A 15844-nucleotide genomic window follows, 5' to 3' on the forward strand; every position below is an offset into this window, starting at 1 on the left:
ATCAAATTACCAATATAAAAAATGGAAACAGTGAATTCACCAGTAATGCAGAGGAAATTAAAACAATAATTAGGAGCAATTTTGTCCAAGTGTATCCCAATAAATCTGATAACCTAAGTGGAATAGATGAACATTTACAAAAGTTTAAATTGCCCAGATTAACAGAAGAGGAAATAAAATATTTAAATAAGCCAATTTCAGAAAAAGAAATTGTACAAGTCATCAATGAACTCCTTAAGAAAAAATCATCAGGGGCAGATGGAATTATAAGTTCATTCTACCAAACATTTAAAGAACAATTAATTCCAATACTATATAAAGTATATGGGAAAATAGGTGAAGAAGGAGTTCCACCAAATTATTTTTATGACACATATAACATGCTGATACCTAAACCAGGAAGAGACAAAATAGAGAAAGAAAAAATGTAGACCAATTTCCCAAATGAATATTGATGCAAAATTATTAAACAAAAGACTAACAAGGAGACTGCAACAATTCATCACGAGAATAATATACTATAGCCAGGTGGCACTTACATCATATGAATAGCAAAATTAACAGGAAATCATATGATTATCTCCATAGATACAGAAAAAGCATTTGACAAAATATAGCATATGATCCTTTTAAAACCATTAGAGAGCATAGGAATCAATGAAGTTTCCTTAAAACAATAAGTAGAATCTATCTCAAATCATCAGCAAGCATTATATGCAATTGGGGTAAGGTAGAAGCATTCTCAATAAGATCGGGGTGGGGGGGGTGAAATAAAGATGTTCATTGTCACCATTATTATTCAGTATTGCATTATAAATGTTAACTTTAACAATAAGGGAAGAAAAATAAGTAGAAGGAATTAGAATAGGCAAAGAAGAAACAAAGCTATCACTCTTTCCAGATAATATGATAGTATTAGAGAATTCTAGAGATTAGAAAAACTTAGAAAATCCTAGAGAATTAACCTAAAAACTGCATGAAATAGTTAATAACTTTAGCAAAGTTGCACGACATAAAATAAACCACCATTTCTAGGTATTCCTAACAAAGCCCAGCACCAAGAGATATAAAGAGAAATTTCATTTAAAATAACTGTAGACAATATAAAATATTTGGGAGTCTTTCTGCCAAAACAAACCCAGAAAGTATATGAACACAGTTACAAAACACTTTTCACACAAATCAAGTGAGATAAATAATTGGAAAATTATCAGTTGCTCATGGCTAGGCCAAGCTAATAAAATAAAACTGGCAATTGCATCTAAATTTGTTTACTCATTCAGTGCCATAATAATCAAACAAATAAAAAACTATTTTTCTAGAGCTAGAAAAAAATAATAAAATTCATCTGAAAGAAAAAAAGCTCCCAGAATATCAAGGGAATTAAAAATACAAGGGAAAGTAGCCTAGTAGTACCAGCCCTAAAACTGTATTATAGAGCAGCAATCATCAAAACTATTTGGTACTGGCTAAGAAATAGAGTGGTAGATCAATGGAATATGTTAGGTACGCAAGAACCAGTAGCCAATGACTATAGTAATCTACTCTTTGATAAACCCAAAGACCTCAGCTTCTGAGACAAGAACTCACTATTTGACAAAAACTGTTGAGAAAACTGGAAAATAGTATGGCAGAAACTAGTCATAGACCAACATCTTACACCAAATACCAAGATAAATTGAAATAGATACATGATTTAGACATAAAGCATAAAACCATAAGCAAATTAGGAGAGCAAAAAATAGTTTGCCTGTCAGATCTATGGGGAAAGGAAGAATTTTTTACCAAACAAGAGACAGAACATTATGAAATACAAAATAGATAATTTTGATTACTTTAAATTTAAAAGGTTTTGCACAAACATGACTAATGTGAAAATGTGTTTAATATAAATGTATGTGCAGAGCCGAAATCAGATTGGTTGCCATCTTGGAGAAGAGGGGGAGGGAGGGAGAGAAAATTTAAGACTTACGGAAGTGAATGTTGACAATCAAAAATTAATTGAAAAAATAAGAATAAAAGACAGCTTTGCACAAGCAAAACCAATAAAACCAGGATTAGAAGGAAAACAGAAAGCTGAGAAACAATTTTTACAGCCAGTATCTCTGATAAAGGCCTCATTTCTAAAATATAGAGAAAACTGAGTCAAATTTAAAAGAATTCAAGTCATCCTCTAACTGAAATATGGTCAAAGGATATGAATAGGCAGTTTTCAGAGGATGAAGTTAAAGACATCTATAGTCATGTGAAAAATATACTAAATCATTACTGATTAATGTAAATTACAACAACTCTGAGGTATCACCTTACAACTATCAGATTGACTAATATGACAAAAAAGGAAAATGATAAATGTAGGAGATGTGGGAAATTTGGAACACTGTGCATTGTTGGTTGAGTTGTGAACTGACTCAATCATTCTGGAGAGCAATTTGGAACCATGCCCAAAGAGCTATAATGTTTAATAAGATTGTACATGTGTAGCCTATATCAGGTTGCTTGTCATCTTTCAAGAAGGGGAGGGAAAGGAGGGAGGGAGAAAAAAACTCTGGAATTCAAAATCTTATAAAAGTGAATGTTGAAAACTATCTTTACATGTAATTGGAAAAAAACAAAATACTATTAAGTGTGGGAGTGGGAGGGAAACTAGCTGCCTTCCTTCATTACACTTCGGAGAAAAAAATCTAAATGTTATTTGCTGTTGAAGTTTTACAGAGTTTAATTCTTATTTTCTTTAAAATAAATTCTACAGAATGGTACCCCAAAACTCACTAAAATATTTCAACATATGTTAAGCTTCTACACTTTATCAGATAAGACAAAGAGAAAATGATGAGTTCCTAAATTTATCCAAGTCCCAGGAGTTCTCCCCTGCAATACTAGAATGATTAATCTGCACATTTCTTAATGATTAACCTCCAATCTCCTTATTTTCAAAGCTCTAAAATCTACTAAGATGATTTTATCCATTACCGTAATTTGGAATCTCTAATTCATTTATCATGCCACAAATTCATATATATATATACATATATATATATATGAAGAAAAGGTTTTCCTTTCTATTATCTGATGTTTTCTCTGTAATCCAATTTTAAGGACAGCTACATGGGCTCAGTGGGTAGAGCACTGGGCATGGAGTCAGAAAGATCTGAGCTCAAATATGGCCTCATACACTTACTACTAGATGTGTAAAATTGGGCAAGTCACTTAACCTCTGTTTGCCTAGGAGGCAACTAGGTGACTCAGTGTATAGAGTGCTGGGCCTGAAATCAAGAAAACCTGAGTTTAAATCCAGTCTCACACACTTAGCACCTGTGCAACCCTGGGTAAATCACTTAACCTCTGTTTCCCTTAATTCACCTAAGGAAATAGTAAACCACTCCATCATTATCTTTGCCAAGAAAACCTTGAATGGGGTCATGAAGAGTTGGATACAACTTGAAAATCACTGAACAGAACTGAACTAAAAAGTAAATAATTGCCCAGCTGTGTTACAAATATGTTTTCCTCTATGACAACAAGCATATTCATGTTTGAAGCATTATAGATTTTCTTCTCCACTTTAAGAATACAAATACTCAATGAATAAATCTAAAAGAATATCATGATTGTATATTAAATCATTCTAGGGACTCAAAACACTTTTTTATGAAAAAGGATTTTGAAGAACAACACATTTGAATCACTAGACTAGAAAATATAGATGAATGGGTTAGCTCCAACAGACAAAAGAGCTACTTCTTTCTTTTAGACTTAGAGATAAATAAAAGGATGGATAGGATGTCAAGAAGTTAGAGGAAAAATGTTGAAGGAGATGACATTGGATAGAATAAATCTAATCTGCAACATATAAAGGGATGGTATTTATAAGGAGTGATGGTGTGGATTGAAGAACTCAAGGAGAGTGGAGAACAAAACATTCTTATTGCAGTGTAGGATAGAATCCATTAGAGATGATTAAAAGGATTTCAATACAACAATGAGGGGGATATTGATGTAATACAATATGCTACAGATTTTGTAGCTTTGGGATTTCCTCCAATGATACTGAACCTTTATGGAGTAACAAAGGCAGAGAGGACAAAGATGGTGGACAATATTATGTAAAAGGTATGCAAGTCGACAAAATAAAAGGGGTAAGAAAGTCAAGGTGGAAAGGAGATACCATTCTTGAAATTGTTAGCCAAAGAATTCAGATTAAGTAGGGAAGAAAGTGATTCAAGAATAGGATCAATATCCTGAGAAAATAGGAAAGAAATCAGGAAAAATATTATAAGGAGGGTAAAAAACAGATAGTACTCAGAGAGGGAGTTTTAAATGGAGATGGAATAATTTGAGATAATGATAATGTTTGACCCTCCTGGTGGGTGGAATGGAGATGGAAGTGATAACATGTAAAAATTAAAATCCTACAAACTTTACAAATTTTTAGAAGAGTCAACAATATATACAAACATACACACATATGTATGGATATGATACATACATATATAACATATATTATATATAATATGTGTATACACATACACAGAGAGATATGGATACATCTCTGAGTATGGTGGTAGAAGGGAGATGAGGAAAGACTATTAGTCAAGTGCCCAAATGATGGAAAAATTTGGGAAAGTATTTAGGAGATCAGTAAGTGGAAATGATAAGGATCAGGAAAGGATATTATTGTCAGATAGCGGATAGCCCAGGGAAGAAAAAGTTATTGTATCGTTTTGACCCAGTAAGAGTTTGAAAATGACAATGGGAAGGAGACTGTACCAATCCCATCTCATGGAATTGAAATGTAGGAAATTAAGAAAGAAGAAGTCAGTATTAGAAAAAAAAGCTGCTGAAAGATTTGGAGTTCTCAGATATGAAAAAGATAGAGAAGAAGCAAAGAACTCAAAGAGCTCTACTTCAGAGGAAAAAGGAAGTAAACTATCATGGATGTAAGATGATGCTAAGCAATAATGTTTTATCTTTTTTAAAAAACATTTTTAGGATTAAGGAGAAGCCAAGATGTCAGAGTAGCAAAGCACTCAGACAAGCTATCCTAAATTTCTCTCCAATAAACTCTAAAACAATGCCTCAGATTGAATTCTGGAGTTATAAAACCAACAAAAGATTTGGATAAGCAATTTTCCAGCCCAAAGAAGTTTAGCAGAAAAGATCTGTCTCACCAAGGTGGTAGTGGACCCCAGAAGCACAGTGAAGATGGAGCCATGGGTGTGGCTGCATTGGCAGCAGTTACAGTTTCTGAGTTCTTAGACCACTGAATTGGGGGAAGGGGTCAGACATCTGGTCAAGAAGAAGAATCCATTGCTGGTACTGGGTTCAGGACACTGTTGCATTGCCCCTACCAAGGTCAAATGTGATGACAGAACTTGCAAGTACAAGGAAGCAAGGAGCCAGGTCAAAGATTCAGGGTGGAGAGGAGTGCTTGTGGTCACTAATGTGGATATAAGGATCCTGGTCTCAATTCCAAGACAGGGGGAAGCACTGTACTAGGAGGAGTGCTAGCACTGCTGGCAACAGGTCCCTTCCTGGGTGAAGAAAGAGTGCAAGCCAGGAAAGTAGAGACCACACCACTACCTACATCATAGTACCTTAGAAACACCAAAAACCTACAGACTCCCAGAGCTAACTCTGAAAACAGCAGCAAGAGAAGGCAGAAGTGAGTTTAAAGTAAAGAACCACCTGGAGAAATGAGCAAACCACAAAAAAGAACCTGATAATAGAAAGTTACTACGGAAAGAGGGAAGATCAAGACATAAACTCAAAAGACAATAACAAACCTTCAAAGAAGAATTGTGAATTGATCAGAAGTTCAACAAGAATTTCTGGAAAAGGTCAAAAAGAACTTTAAAAATCAAATAAGAGAGGTAGAGGAAAACTGGAAAAGAAATGAGAGTATTGTAAAGAAATTATGAAGACTCAACAGCTTGCTAAGAAGAGGCATAAAATATTACTGAAGAAAATAACTTCTTAAAATACAGAATTGGTCAAATGGTAAAAGAGGCACAAAAAGTCAACTGAAGAAAATAATGCCTTTAAGTGAAGAATTGGTCAAATGGAAAAAGAGATACAAAAATTCACTGAAAAAAGAACTCCTTAAGAAATAGAATTGACCAAATGGAAAAAAGTGGTATGAAAGAAAATAATGCTGAAGAAAATAATTACTTAAAAAGTGGGGTCAGGCAAGTGGAAATCAATGACTTTACTTGACACCAAGAAACAATAAAAAAAATGAAAAGAATGAAAAAAGAAGAAAATTGAAATATCTCATTAAGAAAACAACTGACCTATAAAAACAAATTCAAGAGTGATAATTAAAAATTATTGGGCTACCTGAAAACCAAGATCATATTTTTAAAAACCTAAACATTATATTTCAAAGAACTATCACAGAAAACTGCCCTGATATTCTAGAACCAGCAGGCAAAATAGAAACTGAAAGAAACCACTCATCACCTACTGAAAGAAATCCCAAAATGAAAAGTCCCAAAAATATTTTAGTCAAATTTCAGAGCTCCCAGGTCAAGGGGAAATTATTGCAAGCAACCAGAAAGAAACAATTCAAATATTGTGGAACTACAGTCAGGATAACACAAGATTTAGTAGTTTCTACATTAAAGGATTAGAGGGCTTAGAATCTGATCTCTCAGAGGGCGAAGGAGCTTGGATTACATCCAAGAATAACCTATCCAGTAAAACTTAGTATAATCTTTTGGAAGGGGTGTGGCTATTTAATGAAATAGGTGATTTTCAAGAATTCCTGATGAAAAGATCAGAGACAAATAGAAATCTGACTTTCAAATAAAAGACTGAAGAAGTTAAAAAAAGTAAACATTGAAAAGAAATTATAAGGCATTGAATAAGGTTTAAAATGTTTACATTCCTATAGGGGAAGATAATTGTAGCTCCTAAGGACTTTATAATTATTAGGGCAGCTTAAAAAGAGTATATATAGAGAGAGATGACATGGGTATGAGATGCCTATAATGGGATGTTTTGGGGAAAAACTAAAATTAATGGAGGAAAAAGAAGGACGTACTGGGAGAAAGGAGAAAGGAAAGAAAGAATGGGGAAAATTATCTCACATAAAAGAGACTAAAAAAGAAGAGATTTTGCAATGGATAGGAAGATAGGGGTGACACAATGCTTTGACTTTACTCTCAGAATTGGCTCAGAGGGAATAATATAAACAATGGATTGGGTATGGATGTCTATCCTTCCATAGAAGGAAGTAGGAAGGGGAAGGGATGGTAACTAGAAGGGAAGGTGAATCAAGAGAACTACTGGTGAGAAGCAAAACAGACTTCTGAGGAGGCACAGAGGAATGAGACAGAGAGAGAGAGAGAGAAGAGGAGGAGGAGGAGGAAAAAACAGGGAAAAATAGAATGGAGAGAAATGCACCATTAATAGTAATGCCTATGAACATGAATAGGATGAAATCACCCAAACAACAGCAGTAGATAGCAAAATGGATCAAAAACCAGAATCAAACAAGACATTGTTTACAAAACACACTTGGTACAAAAGGACACATGTAAAGTAAAAATAAAAATATTTTAAAGTTAAAAAAGCAGAATTTATTATATTTTATCTAAAGTGAAAAAAAGGCAAACATAACCATTAGAATTTGAGACAAAGCAAAAACAAAAATAGACCTAATTAAAAGAGATAAGCAAGGAATTTTTTTACAGGTACCATAGACAATGAAGTAATTTCAATAATAAACATTTATGCACCAAATGACATAGCATCTAAATACTTAAAGGAAAAGTTAAATGAGTTACACTAGGAAATAGTAAAATTATGCTACTGGGGGACCTTAACTTTCCCCTCTCAGAACTAGATACATTTGACCATAAAATAAACAAGAAAGAAGTTAAGGACATGGCTAGGTTTTGGGGAAAGTTAGATATGATAGACTTCTGAAAAAAACTCAATGGTAATAGAAAAAAGTATACCTTTTTTCAACTGTATATAGCACCTTCACAAAAACTGACTGTGTATTAGGGCATTAAAACCTCACAACCAAATGCAGAAAAGCAGAAATGTGAACTGGATCCTTTTAAGACCATAATTCAATAAAAAATTCTATTCAGTAAAGGACTATGGAAACATAGATTAAAAATTAATTGGAAAGTGGGGCAGCTGGTGATTTAATGATAGAGCATCAGCCTTGGAATCAAGAGGACCTGAGTTCAAATCTTGTATCATACACTTACTAGCTGTGTGACCCTGGGCAAATCAATTAACCCCTAACTAAGTAATTTGATCATAAAGAATGAATGAGTCAAAGAACAAATCATAGAAGTCATAAATAATTTCATTAAAGAGAATGACAATGAAAAAAACATGCCCAAATTTATCTTATGCAGTACTTAGAAGAAAATTTATAGCTCTAAATGCATGCATCACAAAAGACAGAAAGAGCAGATCAATTAATTAATTAAGCAAATAAAAAAGTAGAAAATTAAAAGTTTAAAATCTCCAATTAAGCAATAAATTGGAAATCCTGAAATTCAAAGGAGAGGTTAATAAAACTGAAAGTAAGAAAGTCATTGAAGTACCAAATAAAACAGGAATTGTTTTTATGAAAAATAGAAAAATGATTGGTTAATTTTTCATTAGGAAAAGAAGAAAACAACATTGCCAGTATAAAAAATAAAAGGGTGAATTCACCACTAATGAATTAGAAACTAAAACAAATACTGTGAGCTATGTTACCCAATTAAATGTCAATAAATCTGACGATCTACGTGACCTGAATATTTCACAAAAACATTTATAAAATTGCCCAGATTAAAAGATGAGGAAATATCTTAGAAAGAAGAAATTGAACAAGTCATTAATGATCTCCCTAATAAAAAATCCCCAGAACAGATGGATTCACAAGTGAATTCTACCAAATATTTAGAGAAGAATTAATTCCAATATTACACAAACTATTTGGGAAAATAAAAGAGTCCTACGAAATTATTTCTGTGAAACAAATATGGTGCTGAAATCTAAACCAGGAAAAGAAAAAAGAAAGAATGAAAACTATGGACCAATTTTCCTAATGAATAATAATGCAAGATTTTTAAATACAATACTAGCAAGGAGATTCAGCAATTTATCACAAAGATCATGTAGAATGACCAAGTGGGATTTATACCAGGAATGCAGGGATAGTTCAAAGTTAGAAAAACTATCAACATAATTGCTCATATCAATAACAAAAACCAACAAAGATCATAGTTTTATCAATATATACAAAAAGAGGCTTTTGATAAACTTTAATATTCATTCCTCTTAAAAACATTGGAAAACATAAGAATAAATTAAGCTTTCCTTAAAATCATAAGTCATTGTTCTTTAGTCATGTCAGACTCTTCATGACCACATTTTGGGTTTTCTTGGCAAAGATCCTGAAATAGTTTACCATTTCCTTCTCCAGTTCATTTTGCAGATGAGGAAACTGAGGTAAGCAGAATGGAGTGACTTTCCCAGAGTCATAAAGATAGTAAGTGTCTGAGGCCAGATTTGAACTCAGATAGATGAATTCTCTTATTCTCGACCTGGCACTCTATTCTCTATGCCACCTAGCTGATCAATGACAAACCAGCAGCAAGCACTGAATGTAAAAGAGAAAAGTCAGAAGCCTTCCCGATAACATCAAAGATTAAGGAAGAATACCCATTATCACCACTATTATTCAATATTGTTTTATATGTGCTAGCTACAGCAATAAGACAATAAGGAGAAATTGAAGGATTTAGAATAGGCAATGAGGTAACAAAAGTATCACACTTTGCAAACAATACAATGGTATACTTAGAAAATTTTAGAGAAACAAGTAAAAAAAATTAATTGAAATAACTACAACTTCAGCAAAGTTGCAGGATATAAAATAAATCCACATAAAACATCAGCACTTTATACACAACAAAATCCAGCAGAAAGAGAAATTCTATTTGAAATAACTGCAAATAATATAAAATACTTGCAAGTCTACTTTTCAAGACAAACCCAGGAAATATAGAAACAGAATTGAAATTACTTATGTGTGGGTGTGTGCATACGCTTGTATATATGCATACATACAACCAGATCTATAGAATTGGAGAAATATTAATTCCTCATGGGTAGGCTAAGCCAATGTTATGAAAATGACAATTCTACCTCAATGAATTTACTTATTCGGTGTCATGCCAATCAAATCACTAAAAGAAAAATTTTATAGCACTGGGAAAGTAATAAAACTTATCTTGAGGAACAAAAGGTCAAGAATATCAAAGGGAAGCAATGAAAACAATGTGAAGGAAGGAGGCTTAGCAGAACCAGATCTCAAAAGTAGTAACCATCAAAGACAATCAATCCGTACTGGCTAAGAAATAGAGTGGTGGGTCAGTGTAATAGTTTTGATACATACTAAAAAATAGTAAATGACCATAATAAACTAGTGTGTGATAAATTCAAAGATCTAAGATTTGGGGACAAAAAATTGCTACTTGACAAAAATTGCTGGGAAAACTGGAAGGCAGTTTGTCAGAAACTAGGTATAGACTAACATCTCACACTGTATATTGAAATAAGGTCAAAATGGGTACATGATTTAGACATAAATGGTGATGTCATAAGAAAATTAAGGGAGAACAGACTATTTTACCTGTCAGATATAGAGAGAAGGGAATAATTTATGACCAAACAAGAGATAAAGAGCATTAAGAAATACATAATTGTTATCACATCAAATTAAAAAATGCAACCAAGAATAAAAGGGAAGAAGGAAACTGCAGGGGAAAAAAAAACTTTAACAGCAAGTTTCTCTTATAAAGGCCTCATTTCTCAAATATATAATAAGACTATGAGCTACTTCACGATTGATAAATGGTAAATAAAAAATATATGAAAAGAAAGTTTTAGAAGAAAAATCAAAGCTAACTATAGTCATATGAAAAAGGCTCTAAATCACTATTGACAAAAGGAATGCAAATCAAAACAACTCTGAGGTACTACCTCACACTTACAAGATTAGCTAATATGACAGAAAAAGAAAATGACAAATGTTGGAGGGAATATGGAAAAGCTGGGACACTAATGCATGGTTGGTGGAATTGTGAACTGATCCAAAGATTCTAGAGATCAATTTGGAACTATGCCCAAAGATTGATAAAATTGTGCATCCCCTTTGACCTAGCAATGCCACTACTAGGTCTGTATCTCAAAGAAATCAAAGATAAAGGAAAAAAGATCTATTTATACAAAAATATTTATAACAACTCTTTTTGTGGTGGCAAAGATAGAATGGCAGGTTTGTTCCTCAATGGAAGAAAGGCTGAAAGTTGTGGCATGATTGTGATAGAATACTATTTTGCTATAAAAAGTAACATGTAAGGCCAAGTTGGTGGAGTAAAAGCAGGGACTTGCCTGAGCTCTCCCCTAAATCACTTCAAATACCCGTAAAAAATGACACTCAACAAATTCTAGAGCTACATAACCCACAAAATGACAGAGGGAAACAAATCTCCAGCCCAAGACAGCCTAGAAGATCAATAGAAAGGATCTATCACATTGGCCTAGTCCAGAGTAAACTGCACCAGCATAGACCAAGCTGAAGCAGGCCTTAGGGGACTAAATCACTGGCAGCTATGGCAGTCTTCAGACTTTTTGGCTCACAAACACTAGACAGTATAGAAAGTCAGGGTGAAAACTCTGTCAGACCTAGGTGAGAGTGGAGAACAGTCTGGTCCCAGGCCTGGAGTGGTGGAGGGAGAGGCAGAGAAGGCTGTCAGACAATGCAGCAGCAGTGGCTGTTTCTCGAGCTCTAGGTCCACTGCTTGTGGGGGGATTGAGTGACTGATCAGAGAGGGGTTTCAGGGATCTCTTTGCTGGTGCTGATGTGGGATTCCCTTGCTTCACACTGCTTGGATCTTGGTCAGAGTCCTGGGTGGTGGTTCTGTGATGAGGAGCAGTGTTGTAATGGTGGAGTTTGTAGCAGTAGAGGAGAGGAATGTTCCTCATAGTTCCAAGACAGAAAAGAGGGCTTGTGTTCACTCACAGACCAGAGCACATACCAAAAGAGGAGGAAACGTGTCTCCTTTGATCACACAATCTTGGATGAGCTGAAAATTTGTAGATCTCTAGAAGTATCTATGAAAACAGCTGCACAAAACCCCTGAAGTTTGGGACAGTACATCACCACCCCCACTGGAAGCAAAGACCTACCTTGACAAAGAGATCAAAAGTTATGTACTTGGCTGGGGAAATGAGCAAACAGTGGGGAAAAAATCAGACTATAGAATCTTATTTTGATGACAAGTGTAATCAAAATATACAACCAGAAAAGGACATAAAAGTCAAAGCTCCTACATCAAAAACCTCAAAGAAAAATATGAATTGATCTTAGACCATGAAAGAGCTCAAAGAAGGTTTTGAAAACCAAGTAAGAAAAGTCGAGCTGTGAGCTCTCCCACCCTGCGTGCACTCGCCCTCCCCTGCCTCCAGGTGCGGCACCACCTCCTCTCTCTCCTAAGGGTTTAAACTTGCCACTTCAAAGTTCGCCATGGATGAGGATATCGCTGCTCTCGTTGTTGACAATGGCTCTGGCATGTGCAAAGCTGGCTTTGCCAGAGACGATGCCCCTCAGGCCGTCTTCCCCTCCATTGTTGGGCGCCCCAGACATCAGGGTGTGATGGTGGGTATGGGCCAGAAAGACAGCTACGTGGGGAATGAGGCTCAGAGCAAGAGAGGTATTCTGACCCTGAAGTACCCCATCAAACATGGTATTGTCACCAACTGGGATGACATGGAGAAGATCTGGCATCATACTTTCTACAATGAGCTCCGTGTGGCCCCTGAAGAGCACCCTGTGCTGCTCACAGAAGCTCCCCTGAGCCCCAAAGCCAACAGAGAGAAGATGACTCAGATTATGTTTGAGACCTTCAATACCCCACTCATGTATGTTGCCATCCAGGCTGTTCTGTCCCTGTATGCCTCTGGTCGTACCACTGGTATTGTGATGGACTCTGGTGATGGTGTGACCCACACTGTGCCCATCTATGAAGATTATGCCCTTCCCCATGCCATCCTCCATCTGGATCTGGTTAGCCGTGATCTGACGGACTACCTCATGAAGATCCTGACCGAGAGAGGGTACAGTTTCACTACCACAGCTGAGAGGGAAATCGTGTGTGACATCAAGGAGAAGCTGTGTTATGTCGCCCTAGACTTTGAGCAAGAGATGGCTACTGCTGCATCTAGCTCCTCTCTGGAAAAGAGCTATGAGCTCCCTGATAGTCAGATTATCACCATTGGCAACAAGAGGTTCCAGTGCCCAGAAGCTCTTTTCCAGCCATCTTTCTTAGGTATGGAATCCTGTGGAATCCACGAAACTACCTTCAACTCAATCATGAAGTGTGATGTTGACATCCGTAAGGATTTGTATGCCAATACCATATTGTCTGGTGGTACCACCATGTACCCAGGCATTGCTGACAGGATGCAGAAGGAGATTACAGCCCTAGCTCCCAGCACAATGAAAATTAAGATCATTGCCCCACCTGAGCTCAAATACTCTATCTGGATTGGAGGCTCAATCCTGGCATCTCTTTCCACCTTCCAGCCAATGTGGATCAGCAAACAGGAGTACGATGAATCTGGGCCCTCCATTGTCCACCGCAAATGCTTCTAAATGGACTGTGTGGTTTTTTTATTTTTTTTATTTTTTTGTCAAAAGGGTGTGACATGATAATTGCCCAAAAAAAGAGATGAGATTGGCATGGCTTTATTTGGTTTTTTTGTTTGTTTGTTTGTTTTTGTTTTGTTTTGTTTGGCCCTTTACTCAGGATTTAAAAACTGGAACGGTGAAGGTGATGAGCAGTCTAAGTATGTTGGAGGCAAACATCCCCAAAGTTCTACAGTGCCTATTCAGGACTCTTGATTGTACATTTATGTTTTTTTTTAATAGTCATTCCAAATATTGTATAATGCATTGTTACAGAGAAATTAGCTCTGCAAATGAGCTAAGTAACAAATCCAGATGGGGAGGGGGGGAGGGGGAAGGTACTAGTATTGTTTTACATGTAAATTAATGTAATCCTTTAAAAAAACTTTTTGTATCTTCCGCCTTAATACTTGCTCCTTTTTTTAAAATTGTCAGCCATATTGAATGCCCCCCTAAATTCCCTCCCTGCCCCCAACATAGATGTGAATGAAGATAAGACTTCACAGTCTCCCTGAGAGTTTTATGAGATTGATGCCAGTACTTGGGGGAGGGGAGGAGCTTTACCTGTACACTGACTTAAGACCAGTTCAAATAAAAGTGCACACGTTAAAGAAAAAAGAAAAGTCAAGGAAAAATTGGGAAGAGAAATGAGAATGGTGCAAGAAAATCATGAAAAATAAGTCAACATCTTCCTAAAAGAGACCCATAAAAATTCTGAAGAAAATAACAGTTTAAAAAAATTGACTAACCCAAATGGTAAAAAGTCAATGAGGAGAAGAATACCTTAAAAAACAGAATTGATAAAATGGAAAAGGAGGTCCAAAAGCTCACTGTAGAAAATAATTCTTTAAAAATTAGAATGTGGAGAGGTGAGATGAGGAGAAAATTTGGATCCCAAAATCTTGTGGAAATAAATGTTGAAGACTAAAATAAATAAATCATTTAAAAATGCTAGCCATCAAAAGAAAGAGAAATAACACGCAGGGTACTTTCAGAAAAACCTAGGAAAACTTATTTGAACTGATGCAGAGTGAAATGAGCAGAACCAAGTGAACATTGTACACAGTAATGGCAATATTGCATGAATGCCTTAGTTTTTCTCAGCAATGCAATGATCCAAAACAATTCTGAAAGACTTCTAATGAAAAATGCTGTCTAACTTCAGAAAACAAACCAGATTTAGTCTAGTTGGTTGTTGTCCTTTGTTTTCAAAGAGAACCAAAATGGCATCACCATGATAAAGTGAAGTTTCAGTGTTTCCCACTATGGCTGATCAGACCAATACAAGCTCAGAATGCTCTACCACAGCTTGGGTGCAGATAGTCAGTATGAATTTTTGGGGTAGATAATCCAAATTTGGCATCCTATGTTTACTTTCTGCTGTCTCAATTCTGCTTTGCTCATAGAGTACAGCACCCTTTCTGATGTGGGCACACCAAGCTGAGCATTCCTGTGCCAGTGTCTCTCATGCTATATAGTCAAATTCAAAATTCTTGAGAGAGACCTTGAGAGTGTCCTTGTATCGCTTCTTCTGACCACCTGACCCATTATGAGTTCTCCATAAAATAGTCTTTTTGGCAAGCATATATTTTGCATTTGAACAATGTGGCCAGCCCGTCAGAGTTGCACTCTCTGAAGCATAGTTTGAATGCTTGGCAGTTCAGCTCAAACAAGGGTGTCAGTGTCTGGTACCTTATCCTTCCAGGTGATTCTCAGAATCTTCCTAAGACAGTTCAAATGAAAGCAATTCAGTTTCCTGGCATGGTGCTGGTAGACTGTCCATGTTTCACAACAATGAAATCAGCACAATGGCTCTGTAGACCTTCAGTTTGGCAGTAAGTCTAATACTTCTTCTTTCCCAAACTTTTCTTCAGAGCTTCCCAAACACTGAGCTAGCTCTGCCAATGTGTGCATCAACCTCATTGTAAAGGTACACAACATTTATAGATCTGATCAGGTCTTTGACACTGTTAGTTATGAGGGCTTATGGAAAATTATGTCAAAAGTTGGCTGCCTGGAGAAGTTCATCAGTATTGTATGTCAACTTCATGATGGCATGTTTGCCTGCATTTTGATAGTAGACAATGCTTTCATGACTTCCCAGTCACCAATGGAGTGAAACAGGGCTGTGTGCTT

General features: G+C 35.8%; 1 protein-coding gene across 2 annotated transcripts; it reads left to right on the forward strand.

Moving 5' to 3' along the window:
- Nucleotides 1-12474: 12474 nt before the first annotated feature.
- Nucleotides 12475-13968, forward strand: LOC140508874 (actin, cytoplasmic 2-like). 2 transcript variants are annotated; one of them, XM_072616790.1, is made up of 2 exons: nucleotides 12475-12673; nucleotides 12800-13968. In XM_072616790.1, exons 1-2 carry the CDS (start codon nucleotides 12548-12550, stop codon nucleotides 13673-13675), a joined length of 1002 nt encoding a protein of 333 aa, XP_072472891.1. In that variant the 5' UTR covers nucleotides 12475-12547; the 3' UTR covers nucleotides 13676-13968. The 2 variants fall into 2 exon arrangements, with proteins under 2 accessions (XP_072472891.1, XP_072472890.1); XM_072616789.1 differs by having other exon boundaries at nucleotides 12475-13968.
- Nucleotides 13969-15844: the final 1876 nt, after the last annotated feature.

Source organism: Notamacropus eugenii, chromosome 5 (genome assembly GCF_028372415.1).
Source record: "Notamacropus eugenii isolate mMacEug1 chromosome 5, mMacEug1.pri_v2, whole genome shotgun sequence".
In the NCBI taxonomy this organism is placed as follows: Eukaryota; Metazoa; Chordata; class Mammalia; order Diprotodontia; family Macropodidae; genus Notamacropus; species Notamacropus eugenii.

Coding starts and splice junctions, on each gene's coding strand:
- LOC140508874 (XM_072616789.1), top strand. CDS start 12,548: ATGGATGAGGATATCGCTGCTCTCGTTGTTGACAATGGCTCTGGCATG.